Raw genomic sequence first — 27,990 nt, forward strand, 5'->3', positions numbered from 1 at the left:
AACCGTGATTAATTTCACGAGAACCAATCAGAGAAGGCGTTTCTGAAGAGACGGCTTCTCTGATTGTTTCTCATGGAATCACTATCACGTTTAAAATGTAACCAGATTTTGTGCAACCGGCAATATGAATGTCCATTTTTATTGCACTGTAGATAGTGATAGTGATATAAATATTCGTATGGCTTTTATTGGTGGGGAGTTCCTGACGGAAGTTCCACCTCGTCTGAATATATCATTTGAACCGTCAATGGGCCTTATGACTGTCATACTTCAGCCGGGACCGACATACCCGTGTCCATCCGATAACAGAGGAGTGACCTGTTCAAAAACTTTTGGCTCTGAGTGGGTTTGAACCCGGGATCTCTAGGTTGCTACGCAAGCACTCTATCCGCTAGTAGGTTGGGCTCTCCAACCTACGGCCCGGGGGCCACATCCGGCCCGCGGATAGATTTTGTCCGAGAGTTTTTGCAGTTTTAAACAATTTTTTAAAATATATCTCTTACTAGCCACTCCATTTCTTAATAAGTGTAGAATTAGCTGTAAACAAGCAGCGATCAACCGTTGCGAGATATTAGCAAATGGTCCCACGATATTAGCAAATTCCACGTACATCCTTGTTATTGGCCATCCAAGCATCCCTCAAATTAACAATGTGGCCCTTGTATAAGAAAGTATTATCATAGAGAAAAGATAGCATGATATAGGTCGTTCATGTTTCAAATGTCAAGCAAATTTTTGTCAACTCAAGCCGATTACCGTCGACTACTGTCTAATATTACTTGTGTCTCTATTATTGTGTTATAACACAAGGAATAAATCGAATCTGAGGAATGAGTACTGCTCTTACAAATCCAGCCATGCGAGTTTTAAGGCCTTTTCAATAAAATTTTACAACTATTTACCACCAAATATTCGAGGTTTAATGCTCAGGGAAATTTAAACTAAGAATTGAGAATTTTTTATAAAAAATTGTTTTTATAGTGTGGATAAATATTTCAATGTTAACATGGAGTCTATCTAGATTTTTAGGTAATTGCTATTGTTGTATGATCTCTAATATAGTTTGTAATATTGACGTGACCGATACAAATTGTAAAGTGTTTGTCTGTGGCAATAAATTGATTTGATTTGATTTGATTTGATACTGTATTGGCCGGGTGAGAGTGTAAGAACGGCACAGTATGAATGACTACACACATAGCTCAGCCTCACATAGCTTTACAAAAAACAACTACTAAGACTAACAGCTTGATTAACAATTGAAATTCAGAACATAAACACCCTACACCATGGGATATCATTTTATGCTATATTTTCTCTATGCTGGTACTGAAACGTTGGAATCCGCCTTAAACCGTCATGCAGTATAAAAATCTTTAAATTTTTTTTTGGATCTTGAAATTGTTTGTGAATCAAATCATCAACTCTAAATAAACTCAAGACTGTCTATTTTAAATTGGGGTTTAAATAAGTTTAGGACGAATGCCTGTTGTTTTTTCCTCAATTGTATGTATTATAATAATGCCTTTATTGATTAATTATGATACACAATTCATTAAAATAGCTGGGGAGGACCAACAGTCACAGCCCAAAACTGTTTCTCCCATATACTGTTTTGATCCATATACTAGTCCAGAAAGTAGGTTAATTTCTCAATTTAATAATATTTCTGTCCAATTTCCTATGACTTTTTTGTACAGAATTCTACAAATAAATAAATGAAACAAGTAGTTCTGTGAACAGTAGACCTCACGCAGTTTTCTAATCCACAAGTATCTGGTGTCACCTGCTCACCGGCTTCTCCAGACATCTGTGTAATGCATGCAATGAATAATCTACTTGTCAGCTGATTGATTATGAATAATTCTATAGTCTGATTAATCCTATCTTCAGAGTAGATGATAATAATTATAGCAATATCGGAGTAAGGAGGAAATTCATTTCCTTCCATATAATCCTTACCAGTGGCGGCTCGTCCTATGTGTTCAATGGTTCATTGAACCCCCAGAATTGAATCAACTTCCTATACAATAATGAATTTGCAACTCAAATAATTATATTTTTATTTTATACTCATGAAATTACATCACAACGTTTTTCATCTACGTAAACTTAACGTTGTTTTGCGGCCGGTGCCTGAGAGCCCTGAGTGGCTTGCTTGAAACAGCACCGAATGGCATGAAGAGACAGGTGGTGGTGGAAGGCAGTGTTCATTCCGCGATGTGAACCCAAAAACAGGGCTGAGTAAGGTAGTAGAACGGAGGAGGGGAATCGGTTCGCTAGCACGAATCTGGTTCACAATCCTATCTGAACCAAGTTTGCACGAGTTCATCCGAGAGTAGCCGAGGCAAGTGAAGCATTCGGTAAACCTCGGAATGAATCGTGAGTATTCGTGATACGGATACAGTACCATCTTGAACTTGCTTATAGACTAACAAATAAATTTAAATTTGGTGGCAGTAAACAGTAAAAAAGCGCTAAACAAGGAGTAGCCTAAGCGTGACAGTTTTGAGGTTATATGATATGGTTTCGGGTATATACTGTATACAGTTGTGATAGATTTCACTGCATTTTTCATTATATAAATTGTTTTTGCGTGTAGAAGAATATAGTAATTTCTAGCGTGTTTCGTGTATTCGTGAGTATTTCTAGTGTGTCCATTTTATTTTAGTGAGAGTGTGAATATTATTATGTTAGCGTAACAGCATTTTGATGAAGAAATATGGATAAGGATCAGTATTTTTTGTTAAATACAAACATTATTAATATTGAGGATAGGTGTCAAATAAAACATGATGATAGACCAACTCCCAAAGTAAAAATCAAACAAGAAAAATATGAACAGGACAAAAAATCTATATTTGTAGAAAATATGCTTAATCTTTGAGGGGTAATTCCTTAAAATTATTATTGGTTACCTTTACGCTTGATTATGCTCAACACTCTATATCCTCTTGACCTTTCTCCCCAATAGATCATGAGGTTGAACCCCCAAGCTAAAAGATCACGAGCCGCTACTGTCCTTAACATGCAAATTTCAAAAAAAACCTTGTGTATACATCGACGCGCAGTTAAAAAAGGAATATTCCTGCCAAATCTCATAGAATTCTATCAAAGCGTTTTACCGTAAATGCCTTACATACTTACATACAGATGAAAGAATATCGAGTTGAAACATAGACCTCACTACGTTCGGACAATTATAATATTTCGATTATCGATTCAATAATACACAATTATTCATTAGAATAATCGAGGGAGGACCAAAACTGTTCCTCCCTCGAATTTTGATTCATATACTAGTCAAGAAAGTAGGTTATGTTTTCTCAAATTTATAATATTTCTGTCAAATTTCCTATGAATATTTTTTTACAGAAATCTATGAATAAATAAATTTAACAAATATAATGATAGATGCAACAAATATGATACGAGTGTCAAATGTAATGATACGCGTAACAAGGAAAATGATACGTTTATCAAATATAATGATACTTGTAACAAATATGATACGAGTGTCAAATGTAATGATACGTGTATCAAATATACTGATACGTGTATCAAATAAAATGATACGTAATCTCACCATCAGTCAGGTACAACGGCAAATCGTCGTGCAGTTTGACAGCTGCAAACTCATCGACTGCCGCATCATAGTCCATATTCTCCACCAAATCATGCAACATGTCTTTCAATTTCTGTTTGTATATTGACCGCGCATCCGAGTATCTGAAATCAGATTGTCAACTCATTAGCACTGAAAAGTTACTGTAGTGAGGTACACGTTATAAATTGCAGTATGATTAAAATTGGTGTTGCTATCCTTGTCTATCAATCAACATATTATATCAATATTTGAGGTTTAAGTACAAGAGAGGGCCGGCTGCGCCCTAACTTCGCCCTCCTAGGTTTTAAATAAAGACAGCTAATCAATCAACAAAGCAGTTATCTCTATCCAGCTCCGCAACTTTGCCAGATCGTTTTATAACAATGTAGAAATATAACTAGTAGTTCTGTGGACAGTAGACCTCACGCAGTATTCTCATCCACAAGTACCTGATTGAAACTATAGACGCCATGGAAATACAGCAATAGACTGGCTTCTCCACACATCTGTGTAAGCTGATTTTACATGTCACTTGTCAGCTGATTTATGATGAATAATTCTATAGTCTGATTTTTACTCTAATATTGGCGTATGAAGGAGGCTCCTTTTTCCTTTCATATTATTCTTGAAATGCAAAATTTCAAAAAAAAAAAAACTTTTATATACGTCGACGCGCAATTAAAAAAGGAACATACCTGTCAAATTTCATGAAAATCTATTACCGCGTTTCGTCGTAAATGCGCAACACATAAACATTCAAACATTTAAACAAACATTCAAACATTTAAACATTTGAACATTAAGAGAAATGCCAAACCGTCGACTTGAATCTTAGACCTCACTTCGCTCGGTCAATAATACTACCCGTTAAAAAACATCGAACATCTTGAAAATGTATCTTTCCATCAACGTTAGTGGACAGTTGTCTACTAACTTTGTCTTTCCATAAGCTGATGCCATGATTCTAGTTTGGAGTTATTGAAAACATTTTTTACATTTTTCTTTTTTAATCAGATGATTAAAATTTCAACAAATATTATTGAAAAGAGATCATGAAAAGTGAGAAATGAAGTTTGTAGGAAATCAGCATTATGGTAGTTTATTTCAATTTTAACAAGCAGATTTTTCGCCAAAACGACATCACAGAATGTTCTCTGATGGGTTGATTGGATTGGCGTATCGACGGCAGCCAGACCTGATAAAAGCGCTCACACTCACATTCCGGGACGACACGTCACGGTACGATAGGACAGAAAGCTCTATGTTTATTTAGGATTTTTTCTAGACATTTTAAATTGATCAATTATTTATTAATTCTTGAGAAAACAACAGGTCGATGTAACTTACTAAGCGCGAGGTCTACTGATCACAGAGCTACTAGTTAAAATTACTTACAGAATTGAGAAAGGTGTCATTTTGTTACAAAGCACTTCAGGGACGAGGCGTGACTTTTTGGCTGAGTCATCTCCAGGAGCAATTCAGTTGAAAGTTTGAATGAAAGCTGCACCCCCCCCCCTACTTTGAAGATTATGTTTTATTTTGGACGATTATTTATCGAGTAAGATGACATCTAGTATAAGATAAGCTTACTATTCAAAATCCCAGAGTTGAAAAGTCTATAACTTGGCTAAGTCTCAAGCTCGGAAACTGGCCCTCAAATTAATTTAAAAAATTGAAATGAAATTCTTTATTCTTTATTGATTCATACAAGTACATCATCAAAAATGACAGGGAGAGAAAAAATAAGGTAACCTTGTGCTATTCCTCTCCCAAATTTAGATAAGGTTACACACAGTCCGAAATAGGTCAAGTATTGTAGTTGCTCACTTCACTAAATTTTCAGTTCTTGATTATTTTCTCATGTTCTTAATACTCATGAGAATGAGAATAACTTTAATCAATAATTACAATACTTGACTTTACTTGGATATACCGGGATGACTCAAATCACAGCTATGTACTGTAGAAGGCGGTAGAAAGGGAAAAACTGGCAACTATGCGTCCCTATAGAGTCTCACTAATAGTTCTATATTAAAATATAGTAGTATTGCAGCATAACAATCAACAAAATTTGGGATATGCATTTTGTCTTCTCCCAATCATATTATATTGTAATAATGATTTGTGATTGTCAATGGAATAAATGAATAAATAAACAAAGGTATGCAAAAGTCCACTCACTATGAGCAACATAGCATTTCACACTTCAAATTCTTACAGACAAACAATAGTAGCCTACCCACATAAAAATACACTTCATAAGCAACAGATATTCATTATTCTTTATTGATTCATACAATAAGTACATCATCGAAATGATAGGGAGAGAGAAAATAAGGGTTACCTTGTGCTATTCCTCTCCCAAATTTAGATAAGGTTACACACAGTCCGAAATAGGTCAAGTATTGTAGTTGCTCACTTCACTAAATTTTCAGTTCTTGATTATTTTCACAAAGTAGATTTTTAAATTTAGATGCTTCAAAACCAAACATAGAAGAAATAATAATAATTATCAATAACAAATTGCAAACAAAATAATAACTATCGTACGGTTTGCAACACTGGCGCGGAACAGTGGAATTGCAGAAAATAGCTATGTCTTTGACCGTTTACTCCACCATCGTCTACGGGGAGAGCGAGAGTGATGATGCAGAAGAGTGGTGGTAACCAATGCTGAATAGCAGTAGTGGAATCGCATGTTTTTGAGAATCACATTGAACGGATGGAACTGATGATGCAGTAGTCTACTTTATTCAAACTTGGCGCGCTCGCAAAAAACTATTATCTTTTTTGTTTCTTCACCTTTTTTTTGTATTTATATTTAATATTTGCAATTTAATAATATACACATTGCATATAAATTTCTGTCCAGTCATCGGCGAATCCAGAGATGACCGGACGCCTCGCCTCTGAAGCACTTCAAGTTTAAGGTGTGGGTGTTATTTTGGTTCGATGTGACAGCCGTTGGTAATGCGACATACATCCCACCGATAATCGATTTCTTGCCACACTCGTACCAGCATATCAGGCGTAACTTGATAGCAATCCGAATGTGATCCGATTTCGGAGGTCATTAAGATTGTCTGGTAGAGGCGAAACATGAACCTTATCCTTAATGAAACCCCACAGGAAGAAATCCATCGGTGTTAAATCCGGTGAGCGAGGTGGCCATGCATTGCCATGAAATTTCAAGTCCTTTTATAATCACTCTGTCTGTATTAACAGGAACTTACTTACTTTGAATTCCTTGTGATTCCAAACGTCTGCGCATAATTTAAAGGAAGCCCTTCCCTCAGTTTCACCGATTTGGAAGCTGCTTCTTTCAGAACATTTGGAATAACCTGAAAAATTATGATTTTTTTAAATATTGACTCATCCCAATGTAGTCAAGGAAAATCTTCTAGTAATATTTTCCAGAAATGAAAGCTAAAGTACGTTCATACTTTGATATATATAAATATTATAAAATATATATATAAATATATATATATAAAAGCGAAATGGCACTCACTCACTCGCAGAACTAAATCTACCGACCAAAAACGTTCAAATTTGGTAGGTATGTTCAGTTGGCCCTTTAGAGGCGCACTAAGAACGGATTTGGAAACATTTCTAAAGATACGCCCAAAATCTGCGTTTTTCCAGCGTTTTATCAGCTTTATCGAGAACAAATGAACAGAAAATGTTCAAATTTGGTACAGAAACTCAGCTAGGGTGTAATAATGTTGTGTTAGAAGGAATTTGCAATAACGTCAAAGATACGCTCAAAATTAGCGTTTTTCCAGCGTTTTTTTCTCAGATTTATCAAGAACAAATAAACATAAATTGTTCAAATTTAGTACAGAAGCTAAGCTAGGGTGTAATAATGTTGTGTTAGAAGGAATTTGAAATAACGCCAAAGATACGCCCAAAATCTGCGTTTTTCCAGCGTTTTTTGCGCTTTCTCAGCTTTATCGAGAGCAAATTAACAGAAAATGTTCAAATTTAGCTAGGGTCTAAAATTTTGTGATGAGGTGACTTTAATATTTCATCAAAGATACGTCCAAAATCAGCGTTTTTCCAAAATTTTTCTCAGCTTTTCTGCGTTTTCTCAGTACTTTGACTTTCTGATGGAATGAAGCATGCTCAAATGAAAAATGCAGGCGAGCGAAGCGAGCCCGCTGATCTCATTTTTGGACGATCCAGTCGGGGGTCCAGGGAGCGGAGCCCCCTGGCTAGACGGATATGGCAAGCGAAGCGAGCCTGACGGCTAGTTCTTTGATAAAATAGAATTTACTGTAATTTGATTTGAGTGATTTGAGCACCTCAATTCATTGCTTCATATCATTGATTAAATTATTTAATTCATTCTTTGTTTTAACTGTTGAAGTTTATTTTTCACAGTTGTTTTTTGTAACTATTCAATTGATTTTCAATTAATTCAAGTGCATGTCGTAACATAAAAAGCAAGATGGGACAATTACCTTCTCAAACATATCAATGTAGGCCGTACACTGGTAGGCGGACAACGTAATGTGTAGTGAATGCTCCTCCGTGGTTTTGGCCTGGTGAACGAAGCCTCGAGGAAAGAACAGCAAGTCTCCCGGATTCAGAACACAATCGATTATCGGTGGCCCAAGATCCGATTCCGATAGATTTTTACTTGAATACCTTGGCAATGTCTCCGCTTCAGATCTGCACAAAATAACAGAAATTTGAGAGCTGTATTTGCAAGATTTGTATTGATTCAAACACAATATCAATCAATCAATCTTTTATTGTCAAGAAACATAAAAATGTTACAAACAACGTCATTTTCAACAATAGCTTATATAAAGACCGAGAATACAATTAGTAAAAGTGAAATAATACAATATATAAAGCAGACACTAAGGCTCAACTCACACTTACGCGACTCAGGTCGAGAAGAGAATCGACTCTAGTCGAGGAGACTAGAGTCGACTGGTCTGAGTGTCACAATTTGAAAACACATGCTCTCGACTAGAGTCGAGATTCTCTCGATGCAGCATGTGTTTTCAAATAGTGACACTCAGACCAGTCGACTCTAGTCTTCGCGACTGTCACCATTTGAAAACACATGCTCTCGACTAGAGTCGACTGATTTGAGTGTCACCATTTGGAAACACATGCTCTCAACTACTCTCGACGCAGCATGTGTTTTCAAATAGTGACACTCAGATCAGTCGACTCTAGTCTTCGCGACTGTCACCATTTGAAAACACATGCTCTCACTACTCTAGTCGCAGCATGTGTTTCCAAATGGTGACACTCAGACCAGTCGACTCTAGTCTTCGCGACTGTCACCATTTGAAAACACATGCTCTCAACTACTCTCGACGCAGCATGTGTTTTCAAATAGTGACACTCAGATCAGTCGACTCTAGTCTTCGCGACTGTCACCATTTGAAAACACATGCTCTCAACTACTCTAGTCGCAGCATGTGTTTCCAAATGGTGACACTCAGACCAGTCGACTCTAGTCTTCGCGACTGTCACCATTTGAAAACACATGCTCTCAACTACTCTCGACGCAGCATGTGTTTTCAAATGGTGACACTCACACCAGTCGACTCTAGTCTTCGCGACTGTCACCATTTGAAAACACATGCTCTCAACTACTCTAGTCGCAGCATGTGTTTTCAAATGGTGACAGTCGCGAAGACTAGAGTCGACTGGTCTGAGTGTCACTATTTGAAAACACATGCTCTTGACTAGAGTCGACTGATTTGAGTGTCACCATTTGGAAACACATGCACTCAACTACTCTCGACGCAGCATGTGTTTTCAAATGGTGACACTCACACCAGTCGACTCTAGTCTCCGCGACCTCACGACTGTGAGACTGAGTCGAGCATCGACTCGACATGTTGGTCGAGCCTCGACTTGAGTTTCATAGTACCATGCATTTTAAATGAAAGTGAAGTTATGTTTTATCATTTTAGATAAGACAATAATAAGAATTATATAAGACAATATATCCATAATAATTATTTAAAAAGTTGTTACAAGCGCAGAAGTGACGAATTGGATCTCATATTTTTAATAATGTGAGGTCAGAAATGGAGTAGCATGGAACTGAAGTAGTGACAATGATCAAGAAAGTCGTAAGGTCGAGAGACTGGAGTATCCTCGACTGGAGTCGTATGATTTGAGTCGAGGTAGTGTGAGTTGAGCCGAAGACGCATAACACCATTAACAATATATTACAGTGAGCTTTGGACTCTGACAAAAAAACTGTCTCACAGAATACAGGCACCTTTCCAGTAGCAAATCACTTATGGCTGTGCAAAGGCTAAAAATAAACTTTTTACTCGTGATATTTTTCCAAGTTTTTCGATTTTTATATCATCAAGCTATTAAAATAAAAACGTTTTCTCAGGAAAACATTTTTTTCTGATCATTACTTTTTGAGATATGAGCGACTGAAGTTTGAATTTCTGGGACAGAACATTTTAAATTTGGTAAGATATAAATCCATGAGATTTAGAGGATGGATTCTTCATGGTATTGTTGATCTAGTCAAACAAAAATTTTCTGAAAATTGGAAAAGTTGTTCAATTTACCAAAATAAAAACTAAAAGTTATTTTTAGTAAATTGAATAACTATCTTAAAAATTGATATTTTCAGAAAATTTTCGTTTTACTAGATCAACAATACCATGAAGATTCTATCATCTGAATCTCATGGATTTATATCTTACCGTATTTGAAATGTTCTGTCCCAAAAATTTTAATTTTAGGCGCTCATATCTCAAAAAGTAATGATCAGAAAAAAATGTTTTCCTGAGAAAACTTTTTCATTTTGATAGCTTGATGATTACAAATCAAAAAACTTCGAAAAATATCACGAGTAAAAAGTTTATTTTTAGCCTTTGCTCAGCCTTAAGTTAGTCTTGGATTGTGGAAGGTTCATCGTTCGAGCGTCCACATCAGGTTCATTGAATAGCTTTACTGACATATAAATAAAAATATAAATCACAGTATTGTAATGGAAGCAATTGAAATAGTATTATTGAAATTTGTGAAATTAGAACGTAATATTTTATTTGCTGGCTGCCTAGCATAAGCTACGGAAAGCTTGCATTTTTTTCAACCGATGGACGAGGTGAGGATCTTTCTCAGGGTTGGGAACTGCCTAGCTTGCATCCCAGCCTGGGAAAGATAGTTTCCATCCACTCGTCCCATCAACAAATTCCGGCTCTTCTTCCCCCCCTGCCGTAGTCTAGTTTTCCACGTGTAGGCCTAGGAAGAGTCGGACCTGAGACAAAAATTGCATTCTTTCGGGCACTCTTCTTTTAACGGTTGAAGCGAACGGAGCGCGCTCGGACACAAATTCTTTTCGGGAGTGTGGATCACCCTAATCATCACCTAATGGATTTCTTCGACGTCTTCATTATGGGTGAGTCCCAAAATTAATTCTACTCTAATGACACGGGGCGATCGAACTTTCTTTGCATAACGATAGTTTTTTTTTTTTTTGTTTATTGTACCAGTCCAAATCTCTTCAATGTTTTTTTTTTGTATTAGGCTAGGCAGCCAGAGTAGAGCCAAAATTGATGTAAAAATTTGGTAGAGCAAATGTTTAAATATAACAAATTTTCATAGAGTGAACTTTAGCCTTATTTAACCACGTCTACACTTTGGTAAAAACAATTCTTTGATATCTTAGCTACCCGAGATATTACAGTATCCTTTAAAATTATTTCGTCACGACATGTTTCGGCTACTAATGCCATTTTCAAGTGATACTCAGATAAACGGTACCTACTCAGATTTATATTTTTATTTATATTCAAAAGTAGCCATCTACTTAAAAGTACAAGGTGCGCCAGAGAAACTTACTCATTTGAAAGGTCAATAAAAACAAAAGTACTTTAGATATTATTTCAATCTTCTTTTAATATGAGAATACAATATCCCCATTTTTCCCCATGCCGTCTTGAAAATAACATTAGACCAATGGCGACCCCCATTACGCATACACTGATGAAGTCGATTTTTGAAATTTCGTTGCAGTATATCAATCGGTATGTTGGCAACGGCGTCGCGAATGTTGTTCTTGAGGTGTGCTATGGTCTGTGGTCGATCGATATAAACCAGGGATTTCAAATAACCCCATAAAAATATCGCATTGAGGAAACGCATGAGGGAATGAGTCTTGTCAAATGACCGCGTCTTCAGGCAGGTTGACAATGAGCATATCACATGCATTTTGACGGGCAACAAAATCGCGTTCAGTCAATTCTTGAACAACAGCCTATTTATAGGGATGGAGTTGAAGGTCTTAATAGAAAATTCGTCGAACAGTTGAGTCAGAAATTGCCATAGCAGCTGCGTGTTTGCGAGCCGAACGCCGGGGAGAACGCACAACTGACTGCTTTACGCTTCCGATATTTTCTGGAGTTCTGATGGTTCGTTGAAGTCCATTTCTGGGTTTAGCGACAATTCCACACTCCTGAAATGAGTTAACATTTCGCACACGTAACATTTCCCAACAACACACGCACACGACAGAATCGAAAAATGGACAGGAACGAGTCTACTCTTCTGCTAGACTCCTCGGGACTTGCAAACGTAAAGGTGTGCGGAGAATCGAAGTGATTTAGTGGTTTAGTGAATACGCGTGTGAAAGAAGGCTGGCGAACGGAAGACTACCACCTAATGCTCTACCGACTGAGGATTGCTGTCTGGGGACGATACTTAAACTAAAACCGGTGAGTCCGTTCCTTATGGAAAACTAGTAAAAGGGACCCTTAGGTCAAAAATCCAAATTTCTCACACTAGTCACTAGTAACCATTTGAAAACACATGCTCTCGACTAGAGTCGAGTCTCTTCTCGACCTGAGTTGAGCCTAACTCTAATAATGAAAACCAGGCTATATTGTTCTTAAAGAACATTTCATGAATGAAATTGACTACATGTGATGACTTACAGAGGAGCATAGACCTTCCAGTGTTTGGATCCCTCAATCTGCAGCACAAACGCCTCGATGTCATCGTAATGGGGCGCAAACCCCTGTGACCCGGCCGGTGTCAGATACAGGTTGCACCCAACAAACCCCAGCTTCTCCTGCAGTTCCGAATTGATCCTGTGAATGTCGGGGATGAACGCTTGCGGGTTCAGAAACCGCACACTGCAACCGTTGCGATACAAGTCCCACACGATATGCGGCAGGGCGCGACCTTCAAATCAAATTTATAAGTTTTCAAAAAACTGTTTATTACAATACATCTACAGTATAATATACAAGGTAAATTGGCTGACACATCCATGAGGGTTATGTTTTACACCCCCGATCATATATCATAAGACACAGACAAGGGGAATGAACAGCTTATCATTCCTACCAAACGCTCTGTCAAATCAAATCATTCATTCTGAAAAACACAATGTGTCATAACAACGTCAGCAATATATATTGTACAACACTATAGCATAGAGAAACAATAGCGTAAGTAGATATCCCATGGTATAGGGAATTTATGTCGCAACTTTTACTGTTATCTCAAGCCGATTATTGTCAATTTTTACTGTTTTGTTGGGGTGATAGTGTATGAACGGCACAATATGAGAGACTACCAGCGTCACACAGCTGCATAGGAAAGAACTATGTGAACTATCGGCTTGGGATAACAGTAAAATTTGCGACATAAACGCCCTATACCATGGGATATCTATGCTATCGTTTATCTATGACTATAGTGAGGTCCATGTAATAATGGCGGTGGAGAAAGATAGGAGAACAATGTTGCCTATCCTCTGTCTTGTCAATGCCTTCTATAGACGGTAGCTGGTACAGGTTTATTGATGTAATATTAACTGTTCATTCTCATTTAAAATAATCAATTATATTTTATTAAGTAAGAAATTATATTTTTCAATAATTTCATAATGAATTTTCATAATTCATTCAAAATATTATGTTAATTATTAATTCTACATTGTAAAAAGACGATCTAGCAACAGAGCAAAGCGAGAAAAAGAGATAGCGCTATCCACTTTGTTGAATGAGAGACAAGGATAGAAATACAATTGCTAATCAAACATGCTAGTGCTAGTTGCGTAGCATTATTCAATTTTTCAAGCAAAAGGCAATAGTTTTTTTATTCAGATACTTTTTTTGAGATTTTTCTATGTTTAGTACAATACTTATACTGATACCTTCAGGATTATGTGTTTCCCGAACGCCGTTTGTGTAGGAGGTGACGTCAACATGCTTGGTGAAGAAAATTGCATTGTCAGCTAAAATCTGATCGACTGTCGCTGTGGTCAGATTGAATGCACTCGAGTAGTGTTGTGGCGAATTGCGTTTTATTAGCAGCGGTTTAATTTCCCAGTAGCCTCTGTACAAATAAATTCAAACATTTACTTAAGTTTACACTGTATTCATAAATGTTGTAGAACTTCTCCATGGTGAGGTGAAAAAGTGATAACTTAAATATTGTCAAATCCACAAAAATAAGTTTATTTAAAACCAGACTCGAGTTTTAACGCCATACTTGGCATCATCTTCAGTGGAAACTGAGTTGGAAACAGATGATGCCAAGTATGGCAGATGCCAAGTATTGAGTTTCAACGTCATACTTGGCATCATCTGTTTCCAACTCATTTTCCACTGAAGATGATGCCAAGTATGGCGTAGAAACTCGAGTCTGGTTTAAAATAAACTTATTTTTGTGGATTTGACAATAATTGTATAATCACTTTTTCACCTCATCGAATTCAAACATGATACAAAAATTTATTTTTAATCATTATTAAACGAAAATCCAAAGTTAAATGCTGTAAACCACCCCGATGTCGGCATTCTAATGTTGAAACATATAGCTGTTCGTAATGGATGAAGAAGGTCAAGACTTCAACCGAACTACGTATAGTATTTTAATTAATTACATTTATTCAAATGCTAATCGATAAATAATTATTAAACGAATATTCAAAGTTAAATGCTGTGAACCACCCAGAAGACTTCTGCTACTGCAAATATTGTCAATCTCTGATAAATGGAATTTATCTGAATATAGTTAAGAAGATTATTAGAGATTGACAATGGTGTAGCAACCGAAACCGGTCTTTCTAACTTTCAATAAAATCTGTGGTTTTTGACAATTTCTCAGTCTTTTTATTTAATACTAGCTGGCCCGGCAAACTTCGTACCGCCAAATAGTTAATGCATCTCATAATTTGATTGACCTTGAGGTTTTGTGAATGAAAGTCATACATAATTTAGCTCCTGGGTTTTGGAAGATTTTGTGTTATAAATAGTCACGGATAAGTACAAATTTTGTATTAATTTCATTATTAATTGTTTCTTGATCACGTTTTATCATTTTGTTTTAGATTTTAATTCTTAATTCTATTTTATAAGCCAAACATCGTTTAGAGGTTATTTTGAGGTTAGGTTTTCGAGATTTAAAAATAAACATAGATAGTTTACTTGACTAAAATTATAACCAAATTAAAATCCTATCATTTATAAATCAATTATTATTATTGCAAGTAATATAATTTCTTAGATAGGAAGATGAGCTCAAGTAGAACACCGAAGGTTATTAATAGAAATGTAAACATAGCGGGAGTACTTACGCGTTCCCAAAACCAAAATTCAAAAACGCCAAAACCAAAAACCCCAGTTCCTCAAACTACTTTAGCCGAAAAAGTTGCTCAACTACAAAGTAGCCACACTAATTTAAAAAACCAATTAGAAGTAACTCTAAAAACGTCTGAGGAAGAAAGGTTAGGGATGGTAGAAGAAATTAAATCTTTGGAACTGATTATAAAATTACAAGATGAAGACCATAAAAAGAAATACTAAATCTAAAAAATCAATGTAGTCTAATGTCGGAGGAAATAAAGAAACTAAAATCTAAATTTGATAATACTAAATGTATGATAGAACCTCCGTCCAAATGCAAAAAAATAGAATCTAACCTAAATGATGGGAAATGCTCTGAAAATGGTCGAAATAAAACGTACAGTGAGGTTTTGAAGACAGCAACCAAAAATATAGCTGAGGGAAATAAAGATAGGAAAGGGAGAGTTCTGCTACTGACGTCCAGTCATGGACGTGATTGCAGTGATCTCCTTGATAAAAGATTGAAAAATAAATTTGATGTCCAATGTTTTTTCAAGCCAAGTGCATCAATTAATGCAGTTGTAGAGTCAGCTAGGGAACAAACTAAAGACTTTGATGAAAATGACTATCTAATTGTACTGGGTGGCTCAAATAATATAAATGAACCTAACTTGAATCATCTTCCTCAAGTAACAGAAAAAATCAAGGAAATTGTGCCACTCAGCAAAAAAACAAACTTAATAATAAGTACTATTCCTAATAGGTTTGATAGGCCAGAATTAAATGAAGCAATCAATTCGACAAACAAATCAATCCATAATACAATCAACAGCCTAAAAAATAAGAATTCTAAACAACTGGGGATTTGTTTTCTAAATGAAAGGCTGAAAAGACATAACTTCACTAATCATGGGTTGCATCTAAATCGATCTGGCAAAGTAATCTTTTGTAATAGATTGGCAGAGCTGATTGAAAGCCGTTTGCAATCCTCTGGTTTAAAAACAGTCAAAAAAACAAATAACGATTTTTTAGTAAATTGGCTCAAAACAGGGAAAGGGAAATAGCTACAAATGCTAGAGATAGAGTAGCACAAGATGGTAAGGTTTTTAGTATTTATCATCAAAATATTCAGTATCTTCGCAACAAAATTGACAGATTAGAAGTATTTCTTAAACAGGAGGATCCTGACATTGTTATTTTCACAGAGCATGGCTTAAAAATAAAGGAAATAAATCAAGTTAGGATTCCAGGCTATTCACTGAGATCAGAATTTTGTAGAATAGCTCATAGAAGTGGTGGTGTATGTATATTCACTAGCAATGCTAAACATACCCAAACTTATGAACTGGATTTTGTTAAGAGATTTTCTGTTGAGATGGATTTAGAGGTGACGGGACTAAGGTTAAAAATTGATGATCGATTTGAGGTAGCAGTGTTAGGTATCTATAGGTCACCAAATGGAGACTGGCAAAAATTTTGTGAGCTGCTCCATACACTTTTGGAAATTACAACCGCTCGTTTCACAAATGTTATAGTAGTAGGAGATTTCAATACCGATTTTGCCAGGCAGGATAAAATGACAGAGGATATTAGAGATATTATTAATATGAATAATTTAGAAATTAAGGTCCACGAATATACAAGAGTAACTCGAACTTCACAGACAATTATTGATAATATCCTCACAAATATAGAAGGTTGTAATGTCAGGTTAGGTAGCTCAGATCTATCAGATCATAACTATCAAATTTTAGATGTTAAGTTGCAGGGCCAGAATCCAAGCAGAAAAAAACTTTTGTGAAAGAAATTCAGCAATATGAGCTAGGAAATATAAATTGTTTGAAGCAGGAACTGCTTCAAGAAAATTGGAGTAGTGTTTATAACAGTTGTAACCTAAATTACAAATATAAGCAATTCATTGATACTCTAAGATTTCACATTAGTGTATGCTGTCCAATAAAAAAAGTCAAAGTAAAAAGTAAATTAAACAAAGTAGATGAATGGATAACTGAAGATATTCTTACTCAAAGAAATATTGTTAGGGAAGCTTATGAGGAATTTAAATTAGTGAGGGATGTTCCGAGTGAAGTCAAATACAAATGTCTAAAGAAAAACTATGCAAAAGAAGTGAGGAAAGCTAAGTGTAAGAAAACAGCTGAAATATTAACAACTAGTACCAATTTTAACTCTGCTGTTTGGGAGGTAATTAATAGAAATAGGAGAGCAGCTCAAAAAGATACAGTTACTAATGTCCCTAGGATAATCGATGAACATGGAAATTATATGGATGATAGTATAGACATTTGTAACTTTTTCAATAAGTATTATCAACAGGTTGCATATAATCTCCAAAAGTCACTGAACACTAATACTTATAATACAACTACATTAAATGCTGAGCCAATTGAAAAGGTATTTAAATTTCATCCATTATCAAGAGATGAGTTGTCAAGAATAATAAAAAATTTGAATAACAAAAAAACAGTAGGATTGGATGGGGTCTCAAGCAAAATTTTAAAAGAATGTGAAAATGAATTACTGGACCCTTTATTGCATCTCCTTAATACTTCACTAGAGCAGGGTATTTTCCCTGATGATCTGAAACAAGGAAAAATTTTGCCAATTTTCAAGAGCGGTGATTCTGAAAGAGTTGAAAATTATAGACCCATTAGTATTCTAAATGTAATAAGTAAAATTTTTGAAAGAGTAGTTTTAAATAGGCTATTGATGCACCTGGAAGAAATTAATTTCATATGTGATGAACAGCATGGGTTCCAGAAAGGGAAATCTACTAAGACTGCAATAGTATCCCTTGTTGAAAGACTAATAGATATAATAGATTCAGGTGAGAAGGCAGCCGCAATATTTCTTGATTTATCCAAAGCTTTTGATTGTGTGAACCATAGAATATTATTGGAAATACTAAAAACTGTAGGTGTGAATGGTATAGAACTAAAATGGTTTGAATCATATCTCATAGGTAGAAACCAGTGTGTTGAGCTTACCAAGGTGGATGGGAATGAAATAGTAAAAATTAAATCTCAAAAACTGGAGGTCCAGGCTGGAGTACCTCAAGGCTCAATTCTGGGTCCCTTACTGTTTCTGTTGTATGTGAACCAATTACCAAAAGAGTTAAAAGATCACAGAGCTCTGTTGTTTGCTGATGACACATCGCTTATCTTTAACAATTATTTATTAGATAGTCTAGAAATAAATGCTTTTACTGGAGTACAGTCAATTGTCCAATTCTTGAAGCAAAGGCAATTAACAATAAATAGTAAGAAATGTCAATTCCTACAATTCAAAAGTAAATATAATTCAGTAGAGGATAGAGAAATAAATGTGTTTGTAGAGGAAAATGAATTAGACCAAGAAGAGAAAGTAGCATTCTTGGGAATTTTATTGGACAGGAAATTAACATGGCATCCTTACATTGAGAGGATATGTAATAAGATATCATCTGGGGTATTTGTCCTGCGGCAGCTTGCTAGGCTGAATGATAAAAAACTACTGTTAACTGCTTACCATGGACTTATACTATCTCATATTAGGTATGCTATTTTAGTATGGGGTAATTCATCTCAACAAAATATGGACAGGGTGTTTAAGATTCAAAAGAAGGCACTCAGATGTATAGAGAAAGTGAATAGGTTAGACTCTTGTAGGCCTTTATTTAAAAGCTTGGTCTATTAACTGTGCCATCTTTGTATGTATATGAAGTTGTAATGCATGTGAAAACGAGTGGTGTGATCCAGAATTCAGATGTTCATGAGTATAATACGCGAAACAGAGCAGATTATCATATAATGGGTCACAATAGTAGGTTATTTGAACAAAAACCAGATTATATTGGTAGGAAATTTTATAACAAGCTACCTCAAATCTTGAAAAGTAATGATGATTTGAAGATTTTCAAAAAACAAATTAAAAAATATTTAGTTGATAGAGCTTTTTATAGTGTACAAGAATTCCTTTCAAACCTAAACTAGGTTGAACTACTTAGTGTTAGAATTATTATGTAATAACATGACTTGTCTTATACTCCATGACTGGAGTCTTTAGGACGTAATCTTAAAAAAAAAAAAAAAAAAAAAAAAAAAAAAAAAAAAAAAAAAAAAAAAAAAAAACTTAAGCTGGATGCACATCTAATTCTAAACACCGAAAACATCACAATTATTTGAAACAAAGCAGTGTCTTTAGAGTATGTAAGTCTTTAACCTGATGCCACACTGCTGGATGGTTACACACACAACAGTCATTTTGTTTTTAGTCGGGGCGTTTGGAATAAAATACATAGGCAGTTACGGAGCAGCACACACTCTTGTCTACTATCTACCGACGACTGTTGGATAACGCAATGATTAGAACAGCTTTCTGTGTGTGGCCAGTTCACAAATCTTCTCCCATAAGGATTACATGTAAACTTTGAAGGACCGTAGGAAAGAGTCCTGAAGTCGGATTATAAATTTGATAGGTCATAACCCTGGACCTGAACATAACGAACACAACAAAAAATCATCAAATTCGGTGCTCACATGAAAAATTTATTGAATGTCAAAATTTGAGGTTCAAATTTTATTTATACAGATGAATAATTACCACAATATCAACTTCTCAACTACGCAAAAAATCAAATATAGACATATTCTCCGAAAAAACGAATGTCAAGTTTTCTAAGAACGAACTCACCTGAAAAAGTCCTTAACTGAATACGGCTGCAGCAACCACTGCAGATTTTTCCCATCACCAACATTTGTAGCTTTATCCTTTACAATATCAATCCTCAAATCTCCTAAATTTTTCTCACATCTTTTCTGATTACACGATTGATCATTGCTATTATTTTTCGAGTTGGGCGATTTTTTACTGCTAGTTTTCTGATCGAGTGTTGAAACAGCTTCACTAGGATGACTTTGGTTATCAGACTGAGTGTACCTAGCCTCGCATTCTGTACATTTCGACACTTCGCACATTTTATCTCCTTCTACATTTCTTTCAACCACCGTACTCTTGTCACAAGTAACACATTTTATAACCACAAATGTATTGTCTTTTACATGTCTTTCATCGTTATAAAACCGCCAATGAGTCGGAGAATTTTTATTACCATGTGCGTTTTTCTTACTGTATTTACTCTTCGGATTGTCGTCTCTGTCAAAAAACGGGACACCTCGAAAAGGGTTGGGTTTATTGAATGTTTTATTCTTCTTCTTGTTTTTCTTCTTTTTGTAGGCTGGAGAATCACCGTGAGAAATCGCAGAGCCGGAATTGTTGTGAGAGCTCTTTTTTGTTCTCTTGTTCTTACCATTCTCAAATATTACTTATCTGAAACAAATGAATACAGTGAATTAATCAGCCAACTCTTTTTATCATCAATGGAATAGATTGAAATGATTGATTGAATAGAAGAATTGAACTGAAGAATAGATTGACATGATTTTAAATTATTAATTGAATAGAAAGCAAAGAGTAGTTAGACTTTCAAGAGTAGTTAAACAATTGTACAACTCAAATATGAAAATCCTAAATACTGAAAGAGAAATAACATAAAATTTGAAATGTTTACTGGAAAGGGGCCAGTGCCATATCGGGAACGCGCCAACCAGTATCCCCGACAGCTAAGCTCCCCCGTCAGCCGAGCTCCTTTTAGAGCCACTTTTGAGGGGATTGGTTGACGGCGTCAACCGAGCTCCTGAGAGAGGAGCTTGGTTGTCGTCTACGGTCCCGACAACCAGTTCCCTCCTAAGCCAGTAGGGGATTGCCTGTCAGGGAGACTGGTTGACGCCAGCGTGCAAGGAGCTTGGTTGTCGTCTACGGTCCCGACAATCAGTTCCCTCCTAAACCAGAAGGGGATTAGCTGTCGGGGAGACTCGTTGACGCCAGCGTGCAAGGAGCTTGGTTGTCGTCACCGAACCCGCTTCCAAGCTCCTCGAACGCTCACGTTTGAGTGCCGGAGCTTAAAGAAAAAAATACCATATTACAAAATTGAGATTAACTTTGATCAATCATAATTAAACAGAAGAGAATAGTTAAACAAATTAATGGATAGTTATTCCAAAGAGAACAGTGACAAATCAATGTCGGATTATTCCTACAATTCACATTACATAGAAAAATAAAAATATAAGAGTAGGCCTATAATGTCTCAATCTAAAGTTTTGAATGCCATAAGTTGAAGACTAAACCGTAGATCAGAGTTTTGCTTGATGATAATATGGGTTGTTTTTCCAACCTCAGCTGTTTGGATACAGTAAAGGAGTATAGGCTTACTTTATTTTGTAGACAGAAGTTTATTGAATTCTGTTCAGCTTTCAACGTATTTAGTGGCATGCATAGCAGTTATGTGAACAGTAGACCTCACGCAGTATTCTCATCCACAAGTACCTGATTGAAACTATAGACCTTATTATGGAAATACAGCAATAGACTGACTTCTCCACACATCTGTGTAATCACTTGTCAGCTGATTTATGATGAATAATTCTATAGTCTGAATTTTACTCTAATATTGGCGTATGAAGGAGGCTCCTTCTTCCTTTTATATTATCCTTGAAGTGCAAAAATTCCAAAAACCTTGTATATACGTCGACGCGGAATTAAAAAAGGAACATACCTGTCAAATTTCATGAAAATCTATTACCGCGTTTCGCCGTAAATGCGCAACATATAAACATTTGAACATTAAGAGAAATGCCAAACCGTCGACTTGAATCTTGGACCTCACTTCACTCGGTCAAATATATACTGGCAACATATATTGTTACAATTCGTCCAGAGCGCAAGGCTCGCATGGCCCGTAGGCCGCTCATATACGTACTTATACATATACATATAATATAAACATACATACAGGAATCATCTGCGAGAAGTACAGACACTCATACTGAAAATGCTTGCCAATTCAATAAAATAAACATTACCAAGTCAGTTGGATTCGGAAAGAGAAATAGTTTATTTCATTGAATGTTTGCAGTGATAGAAGTGACAACATTAACAAGGTTTATTTCTAATAATCGAATTCGTAGAATCTGTGAAACAGTGTCTGTGATTGTACTACTTTTCCGCCCGGTTCAAGCTGGTTTCAATGCCCAATAGGGAAGGGATTGGCAGACCCCTCATATCCAGCAAGGGATCGGCTGGCGGGGAGCTTGGTTTTCGTGAGCGTTATTCGTTAGGATTAGCTGTTGGGGAGACCAGTTGACGGCAATGGTATTTTTTGCCAGAGGACTGGCTGACGCCTGTGGTCAAAATTGCGATAAGCTTAGTTGTCAGGGAGACAGGTTAGCGGCAAACCAGCAGATTAAGCTGCGTACACATATACGCGCTTCCAACCCGCCCCAAGCACGCTCCACCCTCGTACCGCCCTCGTTCCTCCATCGAAACACAGTCGCTCCGCCCCCGCACCCATCATGAACGTTACGGAAGATGTTAGATCTTCTCGCGTTCCCCGGTCGAACCACTGTTGCTCCCCTGTCGATCATCAATCGCTCTGCTAGAGTGACGTTCGGTTGCGGAGCAGAGCGAAAGTCTGTACGCACCTTTAGGTAGCAGATAGTGTTGATAATAATGGGTCGCCGCCAACCTGTCAACCAATCAGCAACCTTAATCTGTTACACTACCGTGAGAACTTGGATGGACGTCAACGTGAGCTAGTTTAATAATATTGTAAGTTTTGAAATTCATTACAAACATTTGATATTAATAATTAACCGTTAGAAGTAGACATGTACTTAGTCCTCCCAACTCAAGAAGATAGCATCATTGTATTAGATTAACGTAAACGTTTATTAAACCACAGTTAAACAAGCATATAGGTAAGGCCTATTTGCATCTGATTGCGGTATCCTATCTAAACAGATTAAAATTTCAGGTGAAATTCCTTAGCAACAATTTGAGCCGCCACGGCTAGAGCAGATCTTATGAATTTATAAGATTTGATAATTTATTAGATATAAGTTGTAATATTTATATAGTAGCCAACCCAGTTCGTCTGCCGTCCAATCCAATGAATCATCAAATCCAATAAATATAATGTTTTGTGCTCTAGCCAAAGCGGTACTGACATAGCTTCTTGGTTTTCCAAACTTCGCATATAGAAAATCAACTATCAAAAATAAAAATGTTTAAGGTTATGTTTGACCGTTCGGTCACAACAATCTTCTACGGTATTTCAAGTTTGTTTCTAAATGAATTGACATATTTTTCAAGGATTTTGAATATTAGAAACGTGGTTTATTGACATTATAATGCTGTAATTTAGAGAAGAATGAAATTTAACTAGCAATTACAACTAGACAACTGAACTCACGTGGTTGTCATCACGTCAAAAATACAATATCACACAGAAAGTTTTTGACAACACTGTCACGTCAAAAAATAAAACATAATGGCATAGATGGCTAAACACGGTGATGGCCACTAAATGTCAACTGTAGACTCCTGAAAAAATTCACTCAAGGAGTAGTATGGTCTGGCACGCAGCCAGGACTTGAGTCTCCTCTTAAACTCACTGTCACTCAAATGACGCACAGATGGAGGTAGCATATTAAACATTTTAATAGCGATATTGGGATAACAGTTCTGAGCCTTACTTAGCCTACATCGAGGAACATTGACTTCGAGAGCATTTCGAAGTGAGTAGGCACTCTGCAACCCCCTCAAATTCACTGTCAGATTGGTATTCCTAATACCAACCAGGGAAGCAAAGATGAACTGGGTTAAAACTGTGAGAATCCCAAGTCTGGCGAAGAGTGGCCTACAGTGCTCCAGATGACCACTGGATGATAATATCCGAACTGCCTTCTTCTGCAGCATAAGAATACTCTCACAGTGTGAAGAGTGTCCCCACAGCAGTATTCCATATATAATGTGACTATGGAACAGTGAATAATAGGCCATAATCAAATGTTCCTCAGTCAGCAAGCACCTCAGTCTTCTCAACAGGTAGATCACACGAGACAGTCTTCTGCATACAGCATCCACATGAGCACTCCATGTTAACTTTGGATCGATGTTAAATCCCAGAAGCTTCACCGGTTCATTCAATGAATGATTGAAGTGGTTTCTCAGAGTGCACATGATATTCTGTGTCTTGCCGACGTTGAGCAACAGCTTGTTCTCCTGAAACCAGCGTTCTGCACCAGCAAAGGACTCCTCCAACTCAAGGGTGGCAGCCGCAGGCGAGGATCCTCTCCCAACAAGGGTTGTGTCATCCGCAAACAGCAGCTCACTTCCGCCGACTCTCAAATCGTTCATATGCAGGATGAACAGGACTGGCCCCAGGACAGAGCCCTGCGGTACCCCATGCCGTACATGCAGTTCGCCAGATGATGCACCCCGAACATTCACTATCTGCCTTCTGTCAGAAAGATAGGACTTGAAAGTGTCAGCAACAATGTCCGTTATACCATACTGACTCAACTTTCCAAGGAGAAGCTCATGAGACACACAGTCAAAAGCACGTGATAGATCACACAGCCTCACAGCCACAGAATCTCCACTCTCGAATGCATCAATGACTTCGTTGATCAGGGCCAGCAGGGCGGTTTGTGTGGACTTGGACTTTCTAAAGCCATGTTGTCTATCAGACAGCAAACTATTCCTCTCAAGATGGTCCATTAGCTGATCCTTCATGGCAACCTCTAAGATTTTTCCGAGTAAGAGGGTAACAGTAATTGGTCGGAAGTTATTCTTGTCCTTCTCATCTCCCTTTTTGTATATAGGTACAGTTTTACCCAACTTCAAACAATTCGGAAAGTAGCCCAGTTTAAGACACTGACTAAAGACACTGGCAAGATGAGGTGCCATCTCATCAACCACTGATTTCAAGAAAGCCACAGTAAATCCATAGATGTCCTGAGAAGGTGACTTTTTAAAAGCAGTCACTATTTTCAATACATCATTCTTCGAGACTCTCCTCCATACAGAAAAGACAGCGGGTTGCGCTTCTACATTTCCAACACCATTTGGCTGAGTCACTGGAATCTGTTGAAGAATGGCCTCCACGGAGTTCAGATAGTGACTGTTCATAACATCTGGACTGAAATCACATTGAGGCTGTGTAGACGCTCTGCACTTGTTAATAAGCTTCCAGGCCGATTTACATGGGTTCTGAGAGTCAAGTATAGCATCAGCATTTTTCCTCTTAACTGCTCGGTCCACCTCCTGATTGAGAAGCTTCCGTGCCCTTAATTACCTGCTAAATGCTACTTCTTTAGCCATTCTGTCCTGAGTCAACTCATAGTTCTGGTACAGAAGAGATACAGCAAACCTGAACACGTTCAATTCTTGTGAGAACCAGTCTCCAACATTTTTCCTTCTAGTTCTCCTGGTTTGGGCATGAGAGCTCATCCGGCCACTTCTTGACTTGACTGGAAAAATAGAATCAAAAACACTGATAATTTCACAGAAAAATTTATCAATTTTTACAGTGGACACCTGGTCATCATGTAGAATGGGCACAATCTCACTTTTAAAAATTTGAATGAAATGATGAACAACACCTAGATTGATCTTTCTGTAACAAAACTCATAATCAGCATGCCAATCAGTGGCTTTCTCGACTTGAGTACCAACAAGCAGTTTCACAACAATGGCAAGATGATCCGCAACCTGGGGATTTACGACACTGACTTCAAAAGCACCACTGCTTAAATTAGTTGCAACATTGTCGATGCAATTTGGACCTCTAGTTGAGAGTCTATTGCAAAAATATAGGTTGAAACTCCGGAGCAAATTTTCAAGTCTGTACTGCGCTGGTAGACTGTGATTGAAATGAATATTAAAATCACCACCCACAATAATCTGCATGCTAAAATTTGCTATATAAGCAAGACAGTCATCCAATCGACTCAGTAGTAGATTGACAATAGGGGATCGGCAGACCCCTCATATCCAGCATGGGATCGGCTAGCGGGAAGCTTGGTTGTCGTGAGCGTTATTTGTTCCAGTAGGGGATTAGATGTCGGGGGGACCAGTTGACGGCAATGGTATTTTTTGCCAGAGGACTGGCTGACGCCTGTGGTCAAAATTGCGAGAAGCTTAGTTGTCAGGGAGACAGGTTGGTGGCAAACCAGCAGATTAAGGTAGCAGATAGTGTTGATAATAATGGGTCGCCGCCAACCTGTCAACCAATCAGCAACCTTAATCTGTTACACTACCTTGAGAACTTGGATGGACGTCAACGTGAGCTAGTTTAATAATATTGTAAGTTTTGAAATTCATTACAAACATTTGATATTAATAATTAACAGTTAGAAGTAGACATGTACTTAGTCTTCCCAACTCAAGAAGATAGCATCATTGTATTAGATTAACGTGAACGTTTATTAAACCACAGTTTAAGAAGCATATAGGTAACGCTTACTTACATCGAATTGCGGTATTCTGTCTATAAACATTGTCTTAAATAGTAATTAATTAAAAAATATTGACTAAAAGTGCGATTCCTAAGCGACGACTTGAGCCAAGTCAAAGTTCATACATAATCGGAGAGTCCGATAGTAGGCCTAGCAAGCATTCAAGAAACTCATGTCTTTAATGATAAGCCGGGTTTAGGCCACAAACTCAAGTTCTGTCGTAAATTTGTCAAAATCGTTAAATAAGGACGATATAACATGGAAATCCAGTGATCCAGTTATGTATTCGTGAGTACGTGTCTTGAGTTTTAATCTTTGATTTTAACATCTTTGGAAAGAACATTTCGGAAACAGAAAAATAATTATCATAAATAAATTTTTTTAAGGTTATGTTTGGCCGTTCAGTCACAACCAACTCCTACAATTTTTTATTTTTGTTTCTAAATAAATTGAAATATTTTTGAAGGATTTCAAATATTAAAACCTGTTTTATTTGCATTATAATCCTGTAATTTGGACGATAAGAATAAAATTTATTAAACTAGCAAAAACAACTTGACAACTCACGTGGTTGTCTTCTTAAAATGTTTGAAATATCATAAAAAATGAAATTAAAACTATAACTTACTCACTTCAAGCAAAGAGCAAAAATCACAGATTAAACAATGAAGTATTCTAACTATGTAATAAATGTTATAATGTTATTATATCAAAACTAAAATACAATATTATTTCAATTTCCAATCATCATGAAATCGATAAAACACTCAAATCAAAGTCGAGAAACCGGCGTAAGCATCGATTTTTTATATCGATGGTCGATACTTTTACTAGTCGACAAATTAGCAATCAACTATAATATTGCTGTTTGGAAGCGGGAGATTTTGAAGAAAATATTCATTTATTCATTGAAAAAGTAAGTTTACAAAATTGATTTAAAACAATATACCTAATAGGCTATAATGATACAATGATATGATGAATATGATTTTTTAACAATAAGTTTTGTTTTATATAATGTAATTATTTCAAAATAGCTATGATATATAAAAGGAACAGTGATGTGATTATAATGATAACACAATAAATTATAATTTCATCAATATTTCAAACAGAACGACCTATTCTATTTAGTGAAATGATAGTCTATTGCAATAGGCTACATACAGAAAATGTACTTTGAAAGTCACATTACTGTTTGTTTACATTAAAATAATTATCATCCAAAGTTCAAATAGTCTTTTTTCAAACAGTCTTTTCTGTGTTTGATTTGTTCAGTCTTCCAAGAGATATCACAATAATGATTACTGCTAAGCTAAACCACCAATAAAAATTTAGTAAAAACCTTCAAAAAAGTGATTTGGCACTACTATTAATTTATTTGAATCATACCAGTAGTAGTAAATAATATAAAATTTAGATAATTTTCCCCAAAATTGAAGCTCCGATC

At 36.4% G+C, this 27,990-nt stretch overlaps 1 protein-coding gene across 2 annotated transcripts in view; it reads right to left on the minus strand.

Moving 5' to 3' along the window:
• Positions 1–27,333, minus strand: part of LOC111061999 (bifunctional lysine-specific demethylase and histidyl-hydroxylase NO66) — a 35,758-nt gene extending 8,425 nt beyond the window's left edge. The window contains exons 1-7 of one of the 2 annotated variants that reach the window (XM_039437328.1): positions 27,173–27,333; positions 19,873–20,508; positions 13,770–13,951; positions 12,541–12,790; positions 8,071–8,281; positions 6,845–6,948; positions 3,587–3,729 (exon numbers count right to left, since the gene is read on the minus strand). In XM_039437328.1, coding sequence (XP_039293262.1) covers positions 3,587–3,729; positions 6,845–6,948; positions 8,071–8,281; positions 12,541–12,790; positions 13,770–13,951; positions 19,873–20,156 — 1,174 coding nt within the window. In that variant the 5' untranslated portion in view covers positions 20,157–20,508; positions 27,173–27,333. Of the gene's footprint in view, positions 1–3,586; positions 3,730–6,844; positions 6,949–8,070; positions 8,282–12,540; positions 12,791–13,769; positions 13,952–19,872; positions 20,509–27,168 lie in introns of both variants that reach the window. The other variant, XM_039437329.1, reaches the window with a different exon arrangement.
• Positions 27,334–27,990: the final 657 nt, after the last annotated feature.

This window comes from Nilaparvata lugens, chromosome 11, assembly GCF_014356525.2.
Source record: "Nilaparvata lugens isolate BPH chromosome 11, ASM1435652v1, whole genome shotgun sequence".
Taxonomy (NCBI): domain Eukaryota; kingdom Metazoa; phylum Arthropoda; class Insecta; order Hemiptera; family Delphacidae; genus Nilaparvata; species Nilaparvata lugens.